A 25326-nucleotide genomic window follows, 5' to 3' on the forward strand; every position below is an offset into this window, starting at 1 on the left:
GGGGCTATTCTTGAAATCGGATAACTGTGCCACTGCTGTTCTCTACTTTTCGTATGAGAATTATATTCAATTTTCATACTTATTTTTGTCTTGCTGCTAGCTCACTCATAAGTAGCCGCAAAATGATGGCTGCTGTGTTCACAGCACATAGTCAACCGACCAGAAATCTTTATTTATTAACTATTATGAGAACAATAACAAAGAAGAGTTGATGAAATAACTACTAAAATAACTCAAAATTTTTCTCAAATATTACGTTCATAGAGTTCATATAAAAATAAACATTTCTGAGGCCGCCAGGTTGAAAGAAAAATTTCAAAAAATTCAAAAATGATTTCCAAAATAACAAATGACAGAATGCAGTTACTGAATTATGAAAAATCTGACATTTGCAAAAATGTACTTTTGCAGGAATGAATGGAACTGTCTTATCAAGACAAACATAAGTACTTAAACTGACCTGAACCATTCTCAGATTCTGCAGTTCCGATACAATTTCAGGATTTACGTATCTATTACCCAGTCTGGATTTCATGGCCTTTTCGAACGAGAAGTCGGGCGTGCAATCAGAAATTCCCGCGCGCAAACCAAAATTTCCGGCGTGCAATTATAGCTCACGACGTACAAAACAACTGCGCCCCCGTGTAAGTGACTCTGACTTTAGATACTGTTCATCAGATCCACGTAAAATTACCAGTATTGGATAAAAAATATGTTGAATCAGAGCAAAAATGAACGTTTGACCTTTGACCCCAAAGCGTTATTTCTATAGATTGTCATTAATTTTGAAAGTGTTTGTGCGACTCTAGATACCGGTACTGCTCAGTACATCCGCGTAAAATTATTTGATAAAAATTACGCTGAATCAGAGTAGTAACTGACCAGCGACGGCGAGGAGTCTGGCGATAGTCTGGCCCATAATTATTCTTGGGTGATTCCTATCATTCAACACGATGCATCATACTGCTAAGCAATTATGAAATACGTCCTCGGACGTGCACCTGCCTCAGACTGGATTTCATGGCAGATGCACGCCTGAGGGCGCTAGCGCTCAGCAAAAATGCACGCGAACGAATTCAATTTTGCACGCTGAAAATTTGCAATCGCTCACCAATGTAAATCGGTTTAAATGGTCTTTAAATCAATAATCCAGTAATATAAAGATGCCAAAAAATTATAACTCCACAATTGTCAACTAATACCAGCTTGCAAGATTTGGCCTGATCGAAAAAAGCAAAGCAAAAAAGAGCATATCGTGTTGAATGATGGGAATCCCGTGAGAATAGTTATAGGCGAAAAGACCGCCTCCTCACCGATGCTGGCCAGTTACGGCTCTGATTCAGTGTATTTTATATACAATAATTTTACACGGATGTACTGAACAGTACCGGTATCTAAAGCCGCACAAACACTCTCAAAATTAATGACAATCTATAGAAATAACGCTTTGGGGTCAAAGGTCAAACGTCCATTTTTGCTCTGATTTGGCGTATTTTTATCCCTTAATTTTACATAAAATCACTTCTAAAATTAATGACAAAGTATGTCCATTTTGCTCTGATTCAACGTATTTTTTATCCAATAATTTTACGCGGATGTGCTGAACAGTACCAGTATCCAAAGTCGCACAAAAACTCTCAAAATTAGCGATAAATTGTATAAATAATGTTTGGGGGTCAAAGGTAAAACGTCCATTTTTGCCATGATTCAACGTATTTTTTATCCGATACTGGCAATTTTACGCGGATGTATTGAGAGGTATCTAATGTCGAAGACAGTTGCATGCGGGCGCAGTTGTTTTGCACGCCTGAGCTATAATTGCACGCCCGAAATTCTTATTTGCACGCGGGAATTTCTGATTGCACGCCCGATTTCTTGTTCAAAAAGGCCAAGAAATCCAGACTGGCACCTGCTATGAAATCCAGTCTGGTCTATTACTGGGCGAGATAGAACCACAACGTGCTAAGTCATCAATTATACGTCCGAATTCTTGGAAAATTCTTCTAAGCTACTCTAATAACTAGTTAATAAAATTTCAGATTACTCAATTCAGTTCAGCTCAAAAGCAGATATAGACTCAAAAGCCTGTCGGCCTGCAGACGGAGTCTGACAGAATAATTACCTCCATATTATGTTCAGATTATTCTGCCAGGCTACTTTTCTGAGTTTTGTGTGAGTATATTATACACACACACTAATATACATGAATACTATATACCAAAAGGGATTCTGGAATGTAATGAGACAGCCTTTAACCGCAAAATATTTGATGACTCCTCAAACAGAAACCACCTTCCCTTTGACTTCCAATCATGCATGACCAGCACGTGACAACAACAAACAAAACTTCCTCGTTTCCCGGTTTCGGCGAAACTAGTGGTGCACGGAGTGTATAATTGGATAGGAACTTACATATTTATCCCGGGGAGAGTTAAGCCGATAAGACGGCTTAATCTTATGGTAAACCGGGGCCCCTCGTCCAGTTACCATTCCATGTTGGGCATGGGATTAGTTAGCCAGTTATTTGTTTTCGGAAGCAAGGACTTGATGGTGGAAGAAGCCGTAACTGTTATATGTTTTTTTTATATTTATCCTAGATGACATGGAGCCGATAAGACGTCTTAATTACATAGCGTACTAGGTCCACAGCTTCTCGTCCGGTTATCGTCGGTGTCGGATATTATTAATAATTAACCTAGTATTCAAATCAGGAAAATATTATAATATAATCCAACGAATCAATCAATCAATCAATCAATCAATTTTATTCGGTCACTCTGATACAAACAAAACACAAAACAACAACAAAGGGACAAACAAAATACAGAGGACCTGGAGGACGGGCATAACTTAATAAAAAAGTTAAATACGTACAAGTACGTGCCCGTCCCCCAAAAACAGGCAAAACACAATAAAACAAAAACACGATGTGACATCGGGCAATATCTTATAAATTCAAATTAAAATGTGAGACGTGTATGTGCTTTTCCTATACAGAATGAAATAAAGAGAGAGCAATGCTCAAATATATGGACACGAAAGCCAAAATGAAGTAGTACGGGTATAGAATTTGCCACAAGAGACAACCGGTCTGCCATGGTGTCATAAAAACATTGAAGACGGGTTCAGCAATATATACAAAAATTTCGCGATGTCGCCACAAGGTGCGCAATTTTAGTTTTGACGCCATAAAATTGACCCATCTTATCCGCTACCCTCTCTTCCTAGATAAATATGAAAATCAAATCGCGGGCACTATATATTCTCATATTTGAATTTGTGGAAGGTCTACTCGCCGCTTCAGGGTGTCAATAAAGTCATTGTGGCACCCACATATGATAACTTTTTTAAAACCAATTACATACGTACTTAAAAAAATACATCGCTCTTGGGCAAGAAAACACCCCGGATGGGACTCGAACCCACAATCCTTGGCTTAGGAGGCCAATGCCTTGTCCATTAGGCCAGCGGGGCGCCGCAAGCAAAGTTTACCAAACATAAATAGAAAAAATATTATCAGCCATTTGTAATTTAAATGCCTTTTTAATAAATTACGTACACCTAATTGTAAATATTATGCAGCAATTGCATCGGCATACTGTGATTGAATTTCGCGACATCTTTAAGACTAAGTAACGCATGGAAATAAGCGCCAACATTTGTCTTTAAGACTTACAATAACTCATTATTTTTTGCCGTTCAGCCACCTGTGCTCTTGATGTGAACGCGTCAGCATCATATTTTGACAATAAGTATTTAAACGCATTTTGATCCAAACAATGCTATACGCGAGCAGATTAGAAGAAAAAGCTTTTGGGTCGATGCACACTATATATACCGTATATAATCCAGATCAGGGTTTTCAAACTCCCGGTGTTATGGAAAGGTTGACTATCATGTATGGTGTCCCATAATAAATTTATAGAAATAAAACAAACATCCATTGTTACTTACCGATTAATGTTTCTTAGATAATTAAAATCCTTTATTTAATGACTCGGATGTATTTATTGCTTCCTTAGACAGTTACAAAATTAGCCATGCCCGCATTTTATTAAGTAAGCGAATGGCTCGCGAAACCCAGGAGATCACTTTGAGAACCTATGACCTTGAACAGTGTCTCCCGACCTTGGGAAATTGGGTCGCCTGGAAATTTTCTTGGATCGCTTGTTTTTTTTTTAATAAAAATTTAAAAGTTACTGATTTATTTCTTAGTTTATTTAATATTTGGTATCGAATTTTTGCTCAATAGTAATTGTATATTTGGTACTGTGGTACAGAAGCAACCAAACAAATAAGATGATTAAACAGTCTTTTGTATATTTATATTGTAGCATTCAATTCCGACTTTTTGGTAACAGTGTTGAATTGGTCAGGAGTCTCGATGACCTTCAACGATCCTGCATACTGGCCAACACAAAAGAATGTATAAATTGGATTACTTCTATAAAAATTATCGATATTGTTTAATACTGTTTTTATTATAGTCTAACCCTATAAATATTATCGAGATTATTTAATATTGTTTTTTTCATTGTTTGTGGAAATTAATCTCTCTCTCCTCTTCAGGCCATGCGCCATGGGTGTCAGGCAGAGGCGTGCCAAACTTTTTCGCTGCCCAGTGCGAGTTTCTGATAACGATGCCCCCTATACCCAACTTCGGAAACGAATTGGGAGATAAATTAATTATAGAGGCTGCTAGACATAAGTTGGACAATAAATAAATTGAAGATCCAGTAAGAATTAAATGTTTGTATTATTGCGCTAAATCACATATTGACCCGACGAGCACATTGACTGGAAACGCCAGTCAGCCAATGCTGATTTACCATTGCCATAATCAGTCACAAGCGACTATACGTGTAATATCGGCTTTTACTTTCAGTGCTCTTCAACCTTTTTGTTATTGTGGAACCCCTGATATAATTTTCGATTTTTATGGAACCCCAATTAATAAAATTAAAAAAAAAACGAAATACTCGTCACACGAAATATTCGTAATTCAAATATTTCTACTTTGACAACGAAACGGAAAGAAGGTAACAAGCGTGAAATTCAATACTAGGTTGTTCTTGCATTTCCTTTGCAATCCTTTTGAATTCTCATACTCATGTCTACACTCTTTAAACAACTTCGCAACGACGCATCAACATGCTGAAGCAAGAAATGTTCCCACCTTAAAAAAAAACGCGGAACCTCTAAGGAACCCAATAAACTGACGGAACACCCTGTTGAAAAGCACTGACTTAGATGAAAACAGCTCGAGAAAAAGGTGTTTCCCAGGCCCGCCCCGGGTGCCAACGGACTCTGCAACTTGATATGCAATAGAATCTCAATAATGCTCCAAATTATTCATTCGTACACTACTCTTTGCAGTGACCAAGGTACAGGCGACAATTTTTCTCCGATTTTGCTCCGAGCAATTTACTGGGACACTAACGAATTATCGTTCGAATTATTTTCCAATCTGTAGCTTACGGACGGCGCATGCTTCTTTAAAAAGAATAAAAACACAAATAATTCGAACCCATGCGATCACGTAAACTTTACGATCTTTTAAACTTTCTCTATCCCTCATACACACGGCATTAATCGTTGAAGTTATGTTGATTTGGAATATGCAAAGAACGGCAGAAACTTTTACTAAGTTTAACTTGAACTAAAAATGAGATTATCTGGGAATATATTATTTGTCATACCTTTGTTAGACTTTCTGGCCTTTATTACGGTATGTATGGATTTGCAGCTGTGAGATGATATATGATTACTGGGACCTCCTGAAGTATTCGCACCAAGATGGTGCACATCCTGAACTCAGGTTGTGTACCAGGTTAGGGTACAGGTTGTGCGACATCTTGGTGAGCATACTTCAGGAGTACCGATTACTGCGGCGCAGTGTTCCCTCTAAAGCAGGGGTGTCAAACTCGCGGCCCGCGGGCCGCATGCGGCCCCAGAGAACTTCCAAGGCGGCCCTCGAACGCCCATCAATATTTGTAATATTTTTGCAAGTTTTTTTTTTTATATAAATGTTATACATTTTTGAATTGAATATTCACACAGAAACGACAATTTACTGAAAGTGGTTTTGGAAAATTAATTTTTTTTTGTTTTCAATATGATCCAATTATGGCTAGCAAAAGAGTACTTGAAAAACACTTCAGGGATTAAATGAAACGCAAACTATATGAAAAAGGCAGTATTTTTGAAGAAAACTGGGCGTTGCAATATTTCTGCATTTCTCAAATTCTGATGCGCATTGTTTAATTTGTCATATTTCCATCAGTACAATGAAAGAATACAATATAAGTAGACATTCTCAGAATAAGATCAGCAGTCAATATGACAGATTCAAAGATCAACTTCGAACAGAAAATTTTCGTGTGTTTGTAGATTAATATTATAATACAACTACCTAGTTACTAAAAATCATTATCAAACATAACTCAAGAGGTCCTATGCCACGTAATGGTAGGAAATGTCTGGTCCGAAAAGTCCGACATTTGTTTTTTACAGATCTATACATGAAGTGATAAACGTAATATTTTTGCATTACTGAAAGTAATCAAACATTCTGAACGATCCAGATTAACCGATGATCATGTGACTTCGTTAATCAGAGTTGGTACTATAAAATCATTTCATCCTGATATTAGTAGGCTGGGGGCACAAAAGAGATGTCAAACGTCAGGACATATGCAATAAAAAACTTTGTTCAAAAATGTTTTGGATAGTTGTACATAGAAACATTTATGATTTTTTGTAATGACTACAGTAAATTGCAATAATAGTGAAATGCCAAAAATAATATGTAAATGGCATTTGAAATTGAAGAAAATAACAATACTTCATTTGGCTGTTTGATTGAATCACAATATATGTCACAAACTACACCTATCTGAAAATATGCTCCAAGTGTACATTATCATAATACATCGAAAACTGTTTGCGGCCCTTTGCACAATTCCCAAAATGCAATGCGGCCCTCGGGAACCAACGAGTTTGACACCCCTGCTCTAAAGTGTGCGTGCGCACACAGCTTTCAGGGGCCGCGCACACGCATAGATTTACTGCGCACAGACGTATTTCGATGTAATATAACAATGTTCTCGGTTGGCAGGTTGAGAAAGTTTGTTGTTGGCCCACCCATTACCTGGTTAGAACGCCAAAATTTCTTCATTGGTTTTTGCACAAATATTAGTCATTTCTGAAAAAAGTGCGCACACACCAAAATTTCTGCGCACACATACTACAAAAAATTAGAGGGAATATTGCGTGCGGCGATTTGAATATAACATTTTTGAGTCCATGACAGGACACCTATTGCGTATGACTCGCCAATACCTAACACATTACGAATTGCTATAAAATAAGAGATATATAAGTAACCGTCTCTTTCTGTTCAATGCTCGTTTTGTCAAATCCAACTCGACCCATATCATGAGCAAGGCCCAAACCTTGAAATTTTTAAATAATGCTCAGTCCACTTACAACGTAATCAATATAATTCAACATGCTCTAACATTTCAGCTACAAAATTTAGCATCTTGTGACACACATATATATTCGCGTATAGGGCACATATATATATAAAACAAACTCGCATAGGGAAATCATAACCACAATAATATATACAGTATGTAATTAAAAATAGATTTACGCCAAAGATCGGGATATAAAATTCGGGAACATGAAACCTAGAGCGCGGACTCGGCTAACCAATGGGAAAACGACATGGCTGTGTTGATAAAAACCTTCGGATAACAATCCTGAGTAATTTAATTTAAGGGTATTATTAGTCGTTAAATAATGTTTGTCTGAGAAAGCCTGACCTTGGTCACATAAAACGTTACAGAAATATATTTGTGTTAGTGTACAGCAAGACTTTTGAATCACCAAGGATAGTTATCTTCACTCTCGCTACAACATCCTTGTATTATATTCAAACGGATCCATCGACACAAAAGAATGGCAGAAGGATAAGTTGTTAGTCCCGCAGAAACGCGATCGATAATTTCAGATAACACATGCACAAATCAAAAGTTGAAATAACCATTATAGCAACCATGCAGAATTAACTCTACTTTGAATAAATTTAAATTTTTGTTTTATCAAATTTTGGCTCAATTTCAATGCCAAAACTATTCAGGTAGAGCTAAGCTGACAAGCAGCACAATGTACATTTTTGAACCCGCAACAATATATTGTATATGCACAAAATAAAAGAGTTACATGTGCCGGTTATAATGAACATTTCAGGAACACAAATTTTTGTATCTCATGACGCTACTTGGATGCAAATACGACATATATACAGTGGTGAGATTCAAATTTTTTATCAACCGGTTCAATCACAAAATTCATATTTTCGGCCGGTTCTTTTACACGTTTTTTTTTTAGTAATGCTAACCGGTTCGCTGATCTCATTAAATTCCATGAGACGGTTCTATAGGACCGGTGCGAACTGGCTGAATCCCACCACTGCATATATATATATATATACATATCACAATCTCTCATGGGAAAATATAACTACAATATGCAAAGTGGTCAATTAGAGATAAATTTAATCCATGGGTGCCGCCGCTCAATAACCAGAATTGGTTTTCGGCGTCTCCTTTCACTCTGGAATGCGATTTTTTTTATATTTTGTTTAATTTGTTTAAGTATAGTTCGTATTTTCAGCATGGTGAAGAAATAAATTACGGATTACTGAGATCGGGGATACAACTCGAGTGCATGAACTCGCCATAACTATCAGTGCAGAAGACTTCAAAGGGTATAGTTATGTGCGAAAATAGAGAGAGTTGAATAACAGATTTACAGCAGCCACGTATAAGTAACCTGAATCTATTAAATAGCCGACATGAACTGGTAACCTGACGAGAGGCCGAGTCATATGATTCGGCTTCCCTCACCCCCGGAATAAATATTCATATCCCATTCCATGCAATCACGTGATCTTTACGCTCTGTCAAAGGTTGTATTCCCCTCATTAACACGGCACTGATTGCTGAATTGATGTTGGTCCGGAATATCTCTGACGCAAACTTGTACAAAGTTTAACGAGAATTAAAAATGGCAATCTCTGGGCAAATATTCTCGCAATTTATCTTTACTGTAAGTTTTGTTGGCTTTTATTGAGTATGTATTTGCACCCCTGAAGTGACGTATATGTTTATCTCTATGAATCCGTGGTTATAAAAATTTGAGTCCATGGCATGAAACAAGATACATAAACTTGCCAATAACTAACACACGCAGAAATTAAGAAAGTTTAAACAACTGCAATCGCAACCATGATGTATCTAAGATTCTAAGTTACCTGACTTAGATCAATTTTCGTTTTGCAAATGAATTCCAACTAAATACATACTCCGAGCAGGACCGGTTTTGACTCTTTCGAGGTCCGCTGCGGATCGGATTGGCCCATCTGGGTTGAGATAGGAATACTAACCGAAAGTGAGAATTTTTAACAGAAATGAACTAATCTTTACATTCTATAATTTATTAACTAAGTAAAAAAACGCGATAAAAATATCTTTACTACGTGCATGATGCATGTACGGAATGGTAAAATTTCTAATGTTTGTATTTAATCAACTTTCTCTTAGAGTTAGCGCGAGGCCTATCGAACTGCGAGGTCAAAGGTCGGCTCTGCTCCCGAGCAAGGCCCAAACCCTAACTCACACAGAAAAAGTTTAAACAACTTTCAACATAATAAATATAATCGAACCGGCAGCGAAATAACAATATACCGGCTCTAATTAACATTTCGGTAGCAATATTTCGAATCTCAGGACACTACCTGAATGAAAAAAGACACACATGTATATATATCACAATCTCTCATAGGAAAATATAACTACAATATGCAAAGTGGTCAATTAATGATAAATTTAATTCATGGATGCCGCCGCTCAATAACCAGAATTGGTTTTCGGCGTCTCCTTTCATCCTGAAATGCGATTTTTTTTATATTTTGTTTAATTTGTGTATATATAGTTCGTATTTTCAGCATGATGAAAAAATAAATTACTGAATATTGGGATCGAGGAGTGCATGACTCGCCATAACTATCAGTGGAGAAGACTCCAAAGGGCATAGTTATATGCGCAAATAGAGAGAGTCGAATAACAGATTTACAGCAGCCACGTTTATATAAGTAACCTGAATCTATTAACTTCCTTCTTGGCAGACCGAATCCATATCGATAGCAAGGCCCAAACCTAAAATCGCTCTAAAATGTTTAGTATAGAATAGCAAAATAACGTATCTACTTATGTGTACTTGCGGGTAGCATGTACGGAATGATTATGAAATTCCTAATGTTTAAATTCAATCAAAAACACTTCGAATTAGCGGAGTCTTATCAAACTGTGGGGTCATAGGTTGGCTCTGCTCCCGAGCAAGGCCCAAGCCCTAACTCACACAGAAAAAGTTTAAACAACTTTCAACATAATGAATATAATCGAACCGTCAGCGAAATAACAATTTACCGGCTCTAGTTAACATTTCGGTAGCAATATTTCGAATCTCAGGACACTACCTGAATGAAAAAAAGACACACATGTATATATATCACAATCTCTCATAGGAAAATATAACTACAATATGCAGAGCGGTCAATTAATGATAAATTTTTGCCATGGGTGCCGCCGCTCAATAACCAGAATAGGTTTTTTCACCCCGGAATGCGATTTTTATCATATTTCTTTTAATTTTGCAGAATGATGTATATGGACAGACAAAATGATGTATACGGTGTCTATAAACTTGATCTTAGATCTTAAATTCTTTTTGGAACTGCAAGCAAATTTATCGAACATTGAGAACTAACTTCATAACGAAATTGAAATTGTAAAGAGACACCCACGTCTTTATGGACACCATGTATATAATTGAAAGGCAGCGAGATATTGCATATGCACAAATTAAAAGAGTTGAAATGAACGACTTACATACAATATACCGGCTCTAATTAACATTTCAGCAACACAATTTCGTATCTTGGTGTCATTTTCACATGATAACGCGAAACCAACTCAGCGGGATGTTAAATAGGCGAGACATGGGTAAGTTTGTTTTAACAAAGCGGGAGTTTTACGTAAACAAACAAAGAATTCGCATAAAATGGAAGCGCTAGGCTCTGAAAAGTATAACTCGCTTTCGACTGCAGTAGTCAGTCAGTCAGTCTTTTACATTTATCGTACATGCAAAGTGTATATACTAAGTGAAGTAAAATAAAAAATGTATTCCAGCGTGAAAGAAGATGCGAAGAAGAAACAGTAGAAACGTGTGCAACTAGTGAAAAGTAAGCGATATAATATTGTCAGTGTTTTAAATGTATCATATAAGAGTTGTAGAGTAGGAAAAGATGTCTGGCCTAATCAGCCTCTGAATTGTTTCCAGGGCTTCCTGCAATGTTCGCTATGCTCTGTTGACTGATTTCAGTTTATCCAGCTTTGAGTGATCTTTGCACAAAACGGAAATTTTTATTGAAGAATGTATGTACCCGGAGTATCCTGACTTGTATGGGCAAGTTAATGTCTAATTATGAGACTTAAGTGGCGGTGTGGCGCATCATGATGAGCGCTGGGAATATGCGAAAATTATCGAACACCCCGGGTGGGACTCGAACCCACAATCCCTGGCTTAGGAGGCCAATGCCTTATCCATTAGGCCACCGGGGCCACGACTCGAGCTCCAATAAAATGATTTAACTTGCATTTATTTAGTGTACATCGTTTAATATAATTTATCTTTGTATTCACGAGGACTCACAAAAATTTGCCGGTCTTTGGTCTTTCAGCCATTTGTGCTCTAGATGTAAGAACATTAGTGCCATTTGGATGAGAGGAGAAAGGCTGAGCGCAAGCAACAGAAGTATATATATATTAAAAAAAGAGTAATATTGAATCCGTAGGAACAGTAAACCGCTAAGTTGATTAAATGCCTATCATATAGCAAAGAATTCCCACTCGTCTCCAGGGGTTCCTTGAACCCACGTACATTTGAACCCATGGCAATTGCACCTGTATGCTATTGCACCTATGGAATTTATTTTGTTTTTCGGATAGTTGAACCCATACTAACCCTAACCCATGGGTTTTAGCACCCGCATATAGATTGAACCCGTGGATATACACATGGGTTCAAATGTACGTGGGTTCAAATGTACGGTCACCGTCTCCAGGATATGATAGTAGTCGACCTGTTGTTTGTTCCAGATTCACCGGCTTGGTGGTAAAGGACGTTTTAACGACCAGCGGTCAGGTGAACCACCTTCTACGACGGCTAGCATAGTACAATAATATTATTCACAAAATTCTACGCACGAGTTTTTTAGCCAGCGGGACCTTGGCATCCTATTTCAACGCTTTTCTATGGAAATAAGCTCGAAGCAACGCATTGCTATTCGTTCACGAATAAAGGAGACAAACCTCCAAGCAAAGTTACCGGCGATTGGTAAAGTGTCAATAGCTACTGAACACTAAGTGTTATGGCTCGTTCATTAAATGTGCAGATTTCATCGGTGTTGACTCTATTAACCTGGCTCCGAATCTCGGTGTTAATCTTGCTTGACCTTTCTTTCAACCACCAAGGCACTCGAAGTTTTCGTGTTCCTGTCACCACTTCGGTTCCTGATGGTTGTAGCAAAGTTCAAAAGTGCAAACAACGTATATTTTGTAAATTGGGAATATGGTATTATTGTGGCTTAGTGCTGGATTAACTATTGAGCAAAATAAGCATGTGCTCAGTGCACCAATGGAAGGTGACACCACAGAAATTCCGATAGCCGATTTTTTAACGATGCCTCAGTGTATAATGAAACTCAGACCTCAAAATTGTCCGAGTTGAATTATAGTTCTTAAGTATCATCTTAAACCTAAAAATTGTCCGGGTTGAAATAAAGTTCTTAAGTGTCATCTTAAACTTCTCTACTAATGTTTGTAAGTATGAGAGCTGTTGTAAATTAATCGTAACTTGCCCTCAATTTGTAAAAAATATCGAAACTTACTTATTCAATTTTAGATAACATGGAGCACCAGTTTCATTACTATTATTATTTTTGGGGGTCGGCATTACTTCACTCATAAGAGTGTCACTACTTGCTCATCAAAAGTCCCTATATTATATACATACCCAAAAGTAGGTATACAGTTATTAAATTATTTTATATGATTTGAAGCTACTTGCAGTTCACTTTATGTTACTTGTTAAGTACCACAAAAATTGCTTATTTATTTAGATAACAAATCTAGTGTGAATTTTACATTAGTTTTCTAGCTGCTTGGAAGGTAATAAAAAATAAATAAAATAACTGTATACCTACTTTTTGGTCACCCGTATATTACCTATATTATATATATTACCTATATTATATTATTATAGTAGCCTACCTATATTGATATATAAATTATCTTTGATAATCCCATCATATATGGGCTAGGACTTTCAATTGATTTGCTCATAATTCGTTAATTCTAATCCTTTATTTTATATATCTTTTTATTTCAGGCATACCGAACTAAACTTGACGCACTACATAAGCGAACTTGTTTAACTAGCTGTCACCCAATTTCAACCACATTGGCACTGAGTGTTACACATACGTGAAATGCACCAGTTCCTGTGATTGAAGTAGGGAAACGGCCACTGTCTACGATTCTTAAAGAGATTTGTTGAAAATGGGAATTAAGTATAAGAAAATTTGAGCTAATATAAACTTTTTTTGTGAACAGTTCAAAAACTTTATTTGACAATTTTTAATTAGCATAATATGAGATTAAACGTCGTTTGTAATCACAGATTCCCCTGATTGAATTAGGGAACGGCTACTCTCTTCAATTCTAATGAATCGAAAGTGTTTTGTTCTTGTCGAGGAAATCTGCATTTTCAACGTTTTGAGAACTGAAATTGCGAAATTCGACCTATTCGTCATTGCCATGTTGGGCGATATGTACCGATTTTGCGTACCATAAGACGCACTTTACATTTTTTTCCCTAAAAACTGATCGTGTACTTCATAAGCAGGTTCACATAATGTATGAATCAGGTAATGCTTTAATGCTTAAACTCAAAACCAGTATCGGCTGCGCTTTGTAGCCCGACGTGCCACATGCATTGATAAAAACCCAGTCTGTTACTAGTTCCTGTTATAAATTTGTTGTTCGTTTCATAATTGTGTTTTTTAGTTAATTTTTTTTATAAAACTTGCTTCTTCGCTATATTTTCTGCTTGAATTCATGCTGACTGGATAGCTCGCCGAGTCTTCCGCGACTCCTTTCACCAATTGCTATGAAGCAATATGTTTTGTTAGTTTTTTTGGACCTCCAGAAGTATGCGCACCAAGATGACGCACAACCTGAACATAGTATGTGTCTACCGGTTAGGATTCAGGTTGTGTGACATCTTGGTGCGCATACTTCTGCTACAGGGGTGGTGACTCCTCTACGTCCCATTGGCCGGGGCCACGGCCCATCTAATTAGGCCGCATGGGCCGTGGCCCATCAAGATATGGGCCGCGGCCCCATCAGGAAAAATACAATTATCTTACCAACATTTTCAATTTTTACAAAATTGTCAATATTCGAATCAAAAAACAAATCGCGCGATGCCACCAATTTTTTTTCTTACGATAAGCCTTTATATAAAAATAAAGAAAAATACCAAGCTACAGGAAAGGATACTCCTGTAGTATGTGTACCAGGTTAGGGTTAGGACAAAATTCTGTTCAGATTTTTCATATTATAGTTCTATTATGATTCGGGGACTGTTTGTGTTAGCCAAGTGAATAGTCCCTTTGCACAACTTAATGGGCCGTGGCCCATAGCCTGATGGGCCGAGGCCCAATTCGATGGGCCGTGACCTCGATCCATGGGCCGTAGAGAAGTCACCAATTCCATTATACTTCTGGAGCACCTATTCATTGTGTGCGTTTATTACTTTACTTGATTCTTGCACGGTGAAAATAAATACCTGTCTGAAACGAAGCAATCTATTGACATCGCGTCACATGGTCTGTGAAGTATGCTAAGATAATCCGTTTTGTGGTTACCAAGTGCCGATTATTGCCTGATTAGCATTGCTACGATTTTAGAGTACTGTTTTTTTGGTACCCCTGAAATAGGCGCACCAAGATGTCGCACAACCTGACACCTTACCTGGTACACAACCTGAGTTCAGGTTGTGCGCCATCTTGGTGCGCATACTTCAGGAGGTCCGTTTGTATGTCTGTAATAATAAAGTGTGCTCGTTATGGACTGAGTTGTCTTTGTTCTATCGATTGAGGCGAAGGGTATGGTCAGGCATGCGGACAACATTACAGCAAAATCATATATGGTTCTCCTTCACTTCAGAATGAGTTCCATTTAAAACTCTCGTGAGTTCAGAATTTGCAGCATTTAGACTCCTGTAAGCGCATTGAGCGCCTTCGATTTCAGATAACTCTGGAGGACTAACTATATTCCTAATATTATTTGTAGTTTATTTTTATGACACCAAAGTCCTGAGTGCTTAAGGCCTCTAAAGGCCATGATCCGGCCTTGAACGTAGCCTCATTAGTTTGCAGACTGGGGCTTAGCATTTTCCGCAGGTGAAACGGAGATGTAGATGAATTAAATAAGAGATGGGCTACAAGTAGGAATATAAGTATTGTCACCACTTCGGTTCCTGATGGTTGTAGCAAAGTTCAAAAGTGCAAACCACGTATATTTTGTAAATTGGGAATATGGTATTATTGTGGCTTACTGCTGAATTAACTATTGAGCAAAATAAGCATGTGTTCAGTGCACCAATGGAAGGTGACACCACAGAAATTCCCATATCCGATTTTTTAACGATGCCTCAGTGTATGATGAAACTCAGACCTCAAAATTGTCCGAGTTGAAATAAAATTCTTAAGTATCATCTTAAACTTCTCTACTAATGTTCGTAAGTATGAGAGCTGTTATAAATTAATCGTAACTTGCCCTCAATTTGTAATGAATATCGAAACTTACTTATTCAATTTTAGATAACACGGAGCACCAGTTTCATCACTATTATTATTTTTGGGGGTCGTCATTACGTCACTCCTAAGAGTGTCACTACTTGCTCATCAAAAGTACCTATATTATATACAGGGTGGACCAAAAGTAGGTATACAGTTATTAAATTATTTTATATGATTTGAAGCTACTTGCAGTTCACTTTATGTTACTTGTTAAGTACCACAAAAATTGTTTATTTTTTTAGATAATAAATCTAGTGTGAATTTTTCATTAGTTTTCTAGCTGCTTGGAAGGTAATAAAAAATAAATAAAATAACTGTATACCTACTTTTGGGTCACCCGTATATTACCTATATTCTAATATTATAGTAGCTAACCTATATTGATATATAAATTATCTTTGATAATCCCATCATATAAGGGCTAGGACTTTCAATTGATTTGCTCATAATTCGTTAATTCCAATCCTTTATTTTATATATCTTTTTATTTCAGGCATACCGAACTAAACTTAACGCACTACAGAAGCGAACTTGTTTAACTAGCTGTCACCCAATTTCAACCACATTGGCACTGAGTGTTACACATACGTGAAATGCACCAGTTCCTGTGATTGAAGTAGGGAAACGGCCACTGTCTACGATTCTTAAAGAGATTTGTTGAAAATGGGAATTAAGTATAAGAAAATTTAAGCTAATATAAACTTTTTTTGTGAATAGTTCAAATATTATATTTGACAATTTTTAATTAGCATAATATGGGATTAAACGTCGATTGTAATCACAGTTCCCCCTGATTGAATTAGGGAAACGGTTACTCTCTTCAATTCTAAAAAATCGAAAGTGTTTTGTTCTTTCCGAGGAAATCTGCATTTTCAACGTTTTGAGAACTGAAATTGCGAAAATCGACCTATTCGTCATTGCCATGCTGGGCGATATGTACCGATTTTGCGTACCATAAGACGCACTTTACATTTTTTCTCCCTAAAAACTGATCGTGTACTTCATAAGCAGGTTCATCTGTCCTAATTATGAATCAGGTAATGCTTTGATGCTTAAACTCAAAACCAGTATCGGCTGCGCTTTGTAGCCCGACGTGCCACATGCATTGATAAAAACCCAATCTGTTACTAGTTCCTGTTACTAATTTGTTGTTCGTTTCATAATTGTGTTTTTTAGTTATTTTTTTTTATAAAACTTGATGCTTTGCTATGTTTTCTGCTTGAATTCATGCTGACTAGATAGCTCGCCGAGTCTTCCGCGACACCTCTCACCAATTGCTATGAAGCAATATGTTTTGTTAGTTTTTTTGGACCTCCAGAAGTATGCGCACCAAGATGGCGCACAACCTGAACATAGTATGTGTCTACCGGTTAGGATTCAGGTTGTGTGACATCTTGGTGCGCATACTTCTGCTACAGGGGTTGTGACTCGTCTACGGCCCATGGGCCGGGGCCACGGCCCATCTAATTAGGCCGCATGGGCCGTGGCCCATCAAGCTATGGGCCGCGGCTCCATCAGGAAAAATACAATTATCTTACCAACATTTTCAAATTTTACAAAATTGTCAATATTCGAATCAAAAAACAAATCGCGCGATGCCACCAATTTTTTTTCTTACGATAAGCCTTTATATAAAAATAAAGAAAAATACCAAGCTACAGGAAAGGATACTCCTGTAGTATGTGTACCAGGTTAGGGTTAGGACAAAATTCTGTTCAGATTTTTCACATTATAGTTCTATTATGAGTTCGGGGACTGTTTGTGTTAGCCAAGTGAATAGTTCCTTTGCAATAGTCCCTTAGCCTGATGGGCCGAGGCCCAATGCGATGGGCCGTGACCTCGACCCATGGGCCGTAGAGGAGTCACCAATTCCACTATACTTCTGGAGCACCTATTCATTGTGTGCGTTTATTACTTTACTTGATTCTTGCACGGTGAAAATAAATACCATAGTCTGAAACTAAGCAATCTATTGACATCGCGTCACATGGTCTGTGGAGTATGCTAAGATAATCGGTGTTGTGGTTACTAAGTGCCGATTATTGCCTGATTAGCATTGCTACGATTTTAGAGTACTGTTTTTTTTGGTACCCCTGAAATAGGCGCACCAAGATGTCACACAACCTGAACCCTAACCTGGTACACAACCTGAGTTCAGGTTGTGCGCCATCTTGGTGCGCATACTTCAGGAGGTCCGTTTTTTTGTTTGTTTTTGTAATAATAAAGCGTGCTCGCTATGGACTGAGTTGTCTTTGTTCTATCGACTGAAGGCGAAGGGTATAGTCAGGCATGCATTATAGCAAAATCACATAAGGGTCTTCTTTACTTCTCTTTAAGTTGAGTTCTCTTTAAAACTCTCGTGAGTTCAAAATTCGCAGCATTTAGACTCCTGTAAGCGCATTGAGCGCCTTTAATTTCAGATAACACTGGAGCACTAACTATATTCCTAATATTATTTGTAGTTTATTTTTATGACACCAAAGTCCTGAGTGCTTAAGGCCTCTAAAGGCCATGATCCGGCCTTGAACGTAGCCTCATTGGTTTGCAGACTGGGGCTTAGCATTTTCCGCAGATGAAACGGAGATGTAGATGAATTAAATAAGAGATGGGCTAAAAGTAGGAACATAAGTATTGTGCATTGAGGAAAAGAATGATGAGTTTCGAGATGATCAATGTTAGTTATATTAACTATCCAAGACAATTAGTTTTTTAGTTATTCTGATACTCAGCCGTTATTGTTATTCAGACGAAAGGCCAAGCTGAAAAGCGATGGTAATTGATAACACCCGCACGCTCACCAATTTGGACAATTATTGCGAAAGGGGCTTGTATTCAGATGAGTACATGTTTTTTTATATAAAAATGAGGGGAAATTATAATTTGAGTCGAGATAGATGAGTATCACACTTTGTTCCGCAGCCCCGGTGGCCTAATGGATAAGGCATTGGCCTCCTAAGCCAGGGATTGTGGGTTCGAGTCCCATCCGGGGTGGCTATCATATTATATGCATTTCTGGATGAAGTATCCCGGAGTGAGTAATGAACGGCAAAACACCAAAACGAGGGGTTTCGGTGGTTTTTGTTTCATTTTTTGAGATTCCTCTGATATCTATTCGATGACCACGAACTCCCTACTGGTTACCAAATCATGTCGTGTGTGGAAATAATTACATTCCAAGTATGCGGAATCGATATATTGATTACAATCCAAAATTACGAAGAAATAAATACAATGAAAAACTGGATTGTAAATTACATTTACAAGATCAAGTAAACAGCAGCAAGGCCATTAATCACAAGAAAAAGGTTTTACATTGACAACATGATTTCATCAGGGACCATAGTCGCAGGAACGTAGTCGGTGGGGGTTCGACATTTCTGGTTGCCAATTTAGACCGTAACAGCTAGGACCTTGGCTGAATTTGTCCTAGCGCATGGACTTCTACTTTTGAAGAAAGCGTTGCTAACTTTTATTCTCAGGGTCGACAAAAAGAATTGAAAGTTTGGGATGTCAGTGGTGAGAAGCCGAGATGTCTGTACACTCAAGATTTTGGGTCGGGAATGGAGTGAGTGGGGTTGTATTTTGTTATTAGGAAAATAAATTGGTATGGGCGTCACAGCGTATCCACGCCGAAAACATGGGGTTTCAAGAGTCTTGAGGGTCTAAAAAGCATTTCAAGCTACGAAGAATCGCTATGTATGATACAGAAAAAATGCTAGTTTCCCCATTTCAAAATGGGTCCCCCCCCCCCCTTGATTAGTCGAATATCGAATTGTCAATGACGCAACATATAGGTATTGCAACATTTTTTTTAGTAAACAGGCAGAAATCGATTTCATCTAAACTCTCATTTTTAGGGAAATTCCAAATTTCTTGTACTTGTAGTTGAATCAGTTTTCGGAGTCAAATTTTTGTCCAACCGGATATGGATATTTAAATAGTTCGCCTTTCTAAATCCGGAGATTTTTTCATGGTCCCAATGCCTTCAATTTTATCCCATTATTTCTTCCAGTATGGCATTAACAACCTCCATTGTTTGGTCATCTTCCAGAACAATATCGTAGCCGTCCATGAAGGTATCGAGTAGTTCTTCAAATTTGGCGTTTAAGAATCCAATTTTGAGAGAAACATTCACTCCTGGAACGCCATTAGCCATGGTAAGGTCGCCTATTGAATCGCCAAGAAGAATAACATTATGTCGATGTCTTATTTCTTCAAAATACGGATCTCCCTCCAGCGCAGACTCATTTTTATTGAAAGGATGGAGAAGTTCACCTTTGAACCCAATCAGTGCTCCCTTTTGGTCAAAATCCATCGTATTTGCGACGATTTTCATGTTAGGATGAACACTCGCTTGTTGTCTTATGACTTCCTCTACAACGTCTGCTACACCAGCGGAGAAAATTAGAAGGGGAACATTGCTTTTATGCAGGGTGTCCACCAAATCAACAAACCCATCTCGTAAGCAAACATCTGAATCCTTGACCATATGTGGCAAGTGTTCCCTTTTAACGCCTGCTTTGATAAATAATCCTGTCCCTTTTTCGTTCCAATCAATCATGTGTGGTATTTTATCTTCAACGGTTAAATTATGGTCCGTCTCGATTGCGTAATATTTCTGCGCCATGCTTCGCATCTCTTCTTTTATTTCTTGTGGAATGACAGAATGAGTCTCGATAATACCTGGGAACAAAAGAGCGTACAAAAATGAAATTTGTGATCCTAAGACGCATAGGACCCTCTTCAATTTGTATAAGGGGATTGAAACCTATGTACAGGGGATATATTCACTTGGCTAGCATATGCAGTCCTCGAACCCATGAGAGAAGTGAAATAAGGAAAATCGAAATAAAATTATGGTTCGTCATAAAAATTAGGCCGTCTTATCCATTTTCTCTCTCATGTGATAAGTATGTAAATCTTATCCTAATACAATTTATCATATATCGTTTGTACTCACAATGGCTTGACGGACATCTCTTGTTCAAATGTCGATATTTGCTGATGGTTTTGTCAAAGTCACTGATAACCTGCAGTATAAGAGAAAGAAGTGTTATGTTAGCTCATACTAAGATATGTTCAGTGGTGAGATTCAGCCGGTTTGCACCGGTTCTATAGAACCGTTTCACGGAATTTTATGAGGACAGCGAACCAGTTAGCATTACTGGTTACTGTCAATGTTCTGTTTGTAATAGAACCGGCTTTAAAATATAACTTTTGTGAAGGAACCGACTGACAAAGAATTTGAATCCTGCCACTGGATATGTTATATTGAATTTTTAGTGCTCCTGAAGTATGCGCACCAAGATGTCGCATAACCCGAACCCTAACCTGGTACACAACCTGAGATCAGGTTGTGCGCCATCTTGGTGCGCATACTTCGGGAGTACTCCGATTGGAGTCCGGACAACGTGGGTTTCCAAGAGTCTCAAAAGTAAACGTTTCAAGTGTGTGTACCAGGTTAGGGTTCAGGTTGTGCGTCATCTTGGTGCACATACTTGCGGAGCACCCCGATTGGACTCGCGAGCTGTTACAGTCTGATTTGACACTTACAAAAAATAATGTGCCAAAGAAAATTACATATACAACACATTACCTGTAATGAAGAAGCACCTCCTTTGATCAACGTCTCAATCTTTTTCCGAACAATTTTAGGATTCTTGATGGACACATGGCGTTGTCCGAGAATTTTCTCCAGTTTGTTGGGGTTGTCGGACATTTTTAAAAGTTTATGAAAACTTCTAGACTTAAATGGATATTTTCTAAAATTATCAAAGAAAAAATAGTTGAATGAGAACGAAATGAATTCAAAAATGAAATAAATGATAAACGAGTTAGCACTGAAAACAACAAATAAAACTAAAAATAAATATGAACAATAGAATTCTCGTTTTTGAAAGACTGATATTGGTTCTTGCACGAACATTGTTCAAAGATACGATCCAGATTGGAATAAAAAATATAAAATTTTGTTGTCAATTTGCCATTACATTTATGTTAGGACGCGTTTACACGCCGAACAAGCCTTTGCGCAAGCGGTACTTGAGCAATAGTCGCGTTTTTAAAAGGCGTCGGAGTTGAAATTACAAATTTCTCGGAAATCGAGAGCTACAATACAAGACATCGGGTTGTGGGAATTTCGGTTCTGAAAAAAAATTTTGAACATAAACTAATGACATTTCAACTAAATGTGGCTGACAGACGTCGAAATTCGACCAGTTCGGAGTCGAAAGCTGATGTTGAAGTTGGAGTCAAAATTTTTGACAATCTGGAATGCGGAACGGTTATTTAAATGTCTGGGAGTCTGAAATTAAGTGAGAATTTTTTCCACTTGGTAATATACTAATACAAAAACTGTCAATAATAAACACGATGCTGCACAGTCATTTCATAAATGTAACTTGTGGAATTTCCCTCCGCTGTTATGAATATCCCCTAATAAATCACCATCGGTATTCAATACCGACCATTCGTACCAAACTTCTAAACTAGGACTAGCAGCATCGCAATTTGGCGGCTTTACTGTACCATCCATAGTTCGTTTTCTGTGGGGTAATTTTTTCAAAATTCTTCGTAGCTTGAACTGGAGTTCTCGATTTTTCTCTTTAAATTTTGCAGTGTTAGAAAACGAATTTAGACCTGTTTTGTCCGTGTCGCAAATTGAGTGCTCCATATATTCATTCAATTTTATCTTAGATTCCCAGTTTAGTGGGAAGAATGACGATTCCCAGAAGTATGTATTCCTGTACGGACCAGGCCTTGTATCGATATAAAAATCTTTGTACAACACGGCTTTAAAGTGACCTAAAAACCCGGAAATATCAACTCCGTTCCACGATCGTTTTTCCGCATTATCACACGACATTTGACCCCCTTTGTTAGGACCTTCCGGATCGAATCCGTGTATATGTTTAAACTTTTTGCCTATTTGGAACGTGACTTTTTCATCCATAGTTTTACATACCGTGACACATTCGTTGGAATACAACTCTTTCGCTTCGGACAGCAGAATCGTGTCAATAGGTAACCCCGTAATGTAAACATTGTCCAAAATTCCACTTTCTTCTTCGATCTTATTAAAAAATGAGTCGAGAGTTACGGAGTACACGGGCGTTATATAGTTCACGTATATTTGTGGAATCGAAATGCACCCCTCGTTGCAGAAGAGCCTCATGGCTACAGAGAGTATTTCCGGCATAAATTCGTTATCTCCGAAAGATCCAAAGAGTTCCGAAACTATAAGGTCGATCAATTTATCTTGAAGCAATTTTCGCAATTCGTCGTCAGCCTTAGCGCCTTTTATCAGTTTCATTGTTTCGTCACAGTCCCTTATCACCAACGCTTTATGAACAATGACGCGTGAAACGTCACTATACCTTTCTCTTATCAATTTCAAACAAGAATCATTCGCATCTATGACGTGTACTACACCAATTATGTTGTTATTTTTCATACAATCTATGACGTACTCCACAAGCCGACCGCGACCGGGTCCTAAAACCAATACTTTTATTGACTTCTTAGTTTTTTGTGATGTAAGAATATTCTTCAGAGCCATATTTATTGCGCCATAATATAGAAAATATTTTGCTGTGTCCCTTTCCATGGCTTCGTATTCCAAAGTCGACCATGGCGGCCAAAGTGGGCTTTTATTTTTACTTGGCGGTAGAATCCCGTTTTCTTTAATTTCTTCCTGGTAATCTTTCGCGCACATTTCCCTGGCTTTCTGGAGAATGTATTCCGAATCCATTTCATTGTGCATAGCCTTGAATCGCCCTCGTTAAAAATCGTAAATTAAATATTATGTCCGTGTCTTAATAATTAACTACTAAGCTGCGTTCAACGATGCATAAATAATGGCGTGCTATTGATATGTTTTATCAGTTATTATTGATCATGGGTTCTATTCGAAACAACTCTAAAAGACGAACTTTTGAAACTGGAGTCGCAAAATGATGAGCAGACCGAAGGAAGTGTTTGAACTGAACTCGCTATATTTGTTGCGTTTTTAAAGAACCTAAATTCAATCAGAACCAAATGAAGTGTTATTTTAATGATCAATACATTATTTGCCCTTTTGAAATGAAAATTTAAGGATAAAGTCACATTATTTGGAAAGAACACCTTTTGTTCAACTGGGCCGCTTTTAGTAGGGCACGAGTAAGAAATTTATATATGAGGGAGAGAGAGATACGATAATGATTTATTTTCGAATATAGAATCAAAGTACACATTACAGTAAAAACAAGGAACAGTAATCATAAACTATTATCTTAAGGGGCGGACCAGACTGCAAGGTCAACCGACTCCTCAAGAAAATTTCTATCGGGATAAGGCACAGGCAAACATTATTTGTAGTATTAAAACGCTTATTTTAGGTCGGGTACATGGTCATTTTATGCACACGCTATGTGTGACAAGATGTAGCTACAATCATGCTTAGCACAGAAACTACGGGGCCGCAGTAAGCCTCGTGCTATTCGCCTAAGTGAGAAAACACTCGTATTAATTTCTTACCCTGCGTTTATTTTTTCTCTGCACGCTTGTCCTCGCGCGAAACGTTTTTCTTTTATTTGAAACGTCACGGAGAGAAAGATGTCGCGAGCGACAGTTCGCGTCGTTTTCGCCAGCTGTTTTTGCTATTGCGCGGGCGTTCTAGGTCGAATTTTGCGTTTTTAGTTTTGATTTCTAAGTATCTCTAACCTTCTAAGAGTCCATAGACGACATGAAGTTATTTTTTGTTATACTGCTACAAAAATCTATGAATGAGTTTAGCTAAAGTTGCTGTTTTCCTGCTTCTAAGGGCGATACATGCCAATCGCAAAGTGTTGCACGAAAATGGCGCGATCGACCAGTGGGCGAAACTATTTCGCAATGTAGCAATGACAGAGGGGTGTGGTGGAGGGCGGATGCCATCGAAAGATGAAGTAATTTTTGTAGTTTGCTCTGCCGGAGCCGGTGTTAATTCCTAAAATATTTTGTTCTGTACCATGAGCAATGTGTATGTATTGTTGGTCGGTACTGTGATATAGAATAAGGCCAGTCACTCTTATTTCTTTTGTAATATCCCTTTATTATGTACCGTATAATTATTACCGACACAGAAATAACTTTTAAACATAATTAAGTACTTCGTTGAGATTGGATATGCCATGATGAAACAAGGTTACTATAAGTTAGGGGAAATGCTATAGATAGATTTGTATATTACGGTACAGTATTAGGTTTATTGATTTTTGCTTCCTCCGGAAACGGCAGAACTGAGTGATAGTTTTAAGCAGTCAAGTCTTTTCTGCTTTTACAGATCAGTGTTAGGAAATGTTTCAGGTTTT

At 37.8% G+C, this 25326-nt stretch overlaps 1 protein-coding gene and 3 non-coding genes across 5 annotated transcripts; 1 reads left to right on the plus strand and 3 right to left on the minus strand.

Annotated features, from left to right (window-relative positions):
- Window positions 1-3401: 3401 nt before the first annotated feature.
- Window positions 3402-3474, minus strand: Trnar-ccu (transfer RNA arginine (anticodon CCU)). The gene has a single exon. It is a non-coding gene; the product is annotated as a tRNA-Arg (tRNA).
- An 8143-nt stretch (window positions 3475-11617) lies between these two features.
- Trnar-ccu (transfer RNA arginine (anticodon CCU)) lies at window positions 11618-11690 on the minus strand. Its single transcript has one exon. It is a non-coding gene; the product is annotated as a tRNA-Arg (tRNA).
- Window positions 11691-18813: 7123 nt separating this feature from the next.
- On the minus strand, window positions 18814-24809 carry LOC120332796 (cytosolic 5'-nucleotidase 3-like). 2 transcript variants are annotated; one of them, XM_039400112.2, is made up of 4 exons: window positions 22959-23170; window positions 21591-21756; window positions 20955-21024; window positions 18814-20677 (listed from the first exon to the last, which is right to left on the minus strand). In XM_039400112.2, the coding sequence occupies exons 1-4, from the start codon at window positions 23036-23038 to the stop codon at window positions 19986-19988; spliced, it is 1008 nt and encodes a 335-aa protein (XP_039256046.2). In that variant the 5' UTR covers window positions 23039-23170; the 3' UTR covers window positions 18814-19985. The 2 variants fall into 2 exon arrangements, with proteins under 2 accessions (XP_039256046.2, XP_039256047.2); XM_039400113.2 differs by lacking the exons at window positions 18814-20677; window positions 20955-21024; window positions 21591-21756 and adding an exon at window positions 21763-22139 and having other exon boundaries at window positions 22959-24809.
- Window positions 18913-18985, plus strand: Trnar-ccu (transfer RNA arginine (anticodon CCU)). The gene has a single exon. It is a non-coding gene; the product is annotated as a tRNA-Arg (tRNA).
- Window positions 24810-25326: the final 517 nt, after the last annotated feature.

This window comes from Styela clava, chromosome 13 (assembly GCF_964204865.1).
Source record: "Styela clava chromosome 13, kaStyClav1.hap1.2, whole genome shotgun sequence".
In the NCBI taxonomy this organism is placed as follows: domain Eukaryota; kingdom Metazoa; phylum Chordata; class Ascidiacea; order Stolidobranchia; family Styelidae; genus Styela; species Styela clava.

What these genes read in the sequence shown, in the direction of transcription:
- LOC120332796 (XM_039400112.2), bottom strand. Translation starts at nt 23,038, where the DNA reads ATGTTTACATTACGGGGTTACCTATTGACACGATTCTGCTGTCCGAAG. An exon ending in GAGGTGCTTCTTCATTACAG is followed by an intron (nt 21,025 to 21,590) that starts GTAATGTGTTGT and finishes CTTATACTGCAG; the next exon opens with GTTATCAGTGACTTTGACAA. An exon ending in GAGATGTCCGTCAAGCCATT is followed by an intron (nt 20,678 to 20,954) that starts GTGAGTACAAAC and finishes TTTTGTTCCCAG; the next exon opens with GTATTATCGAGACTCATTCT.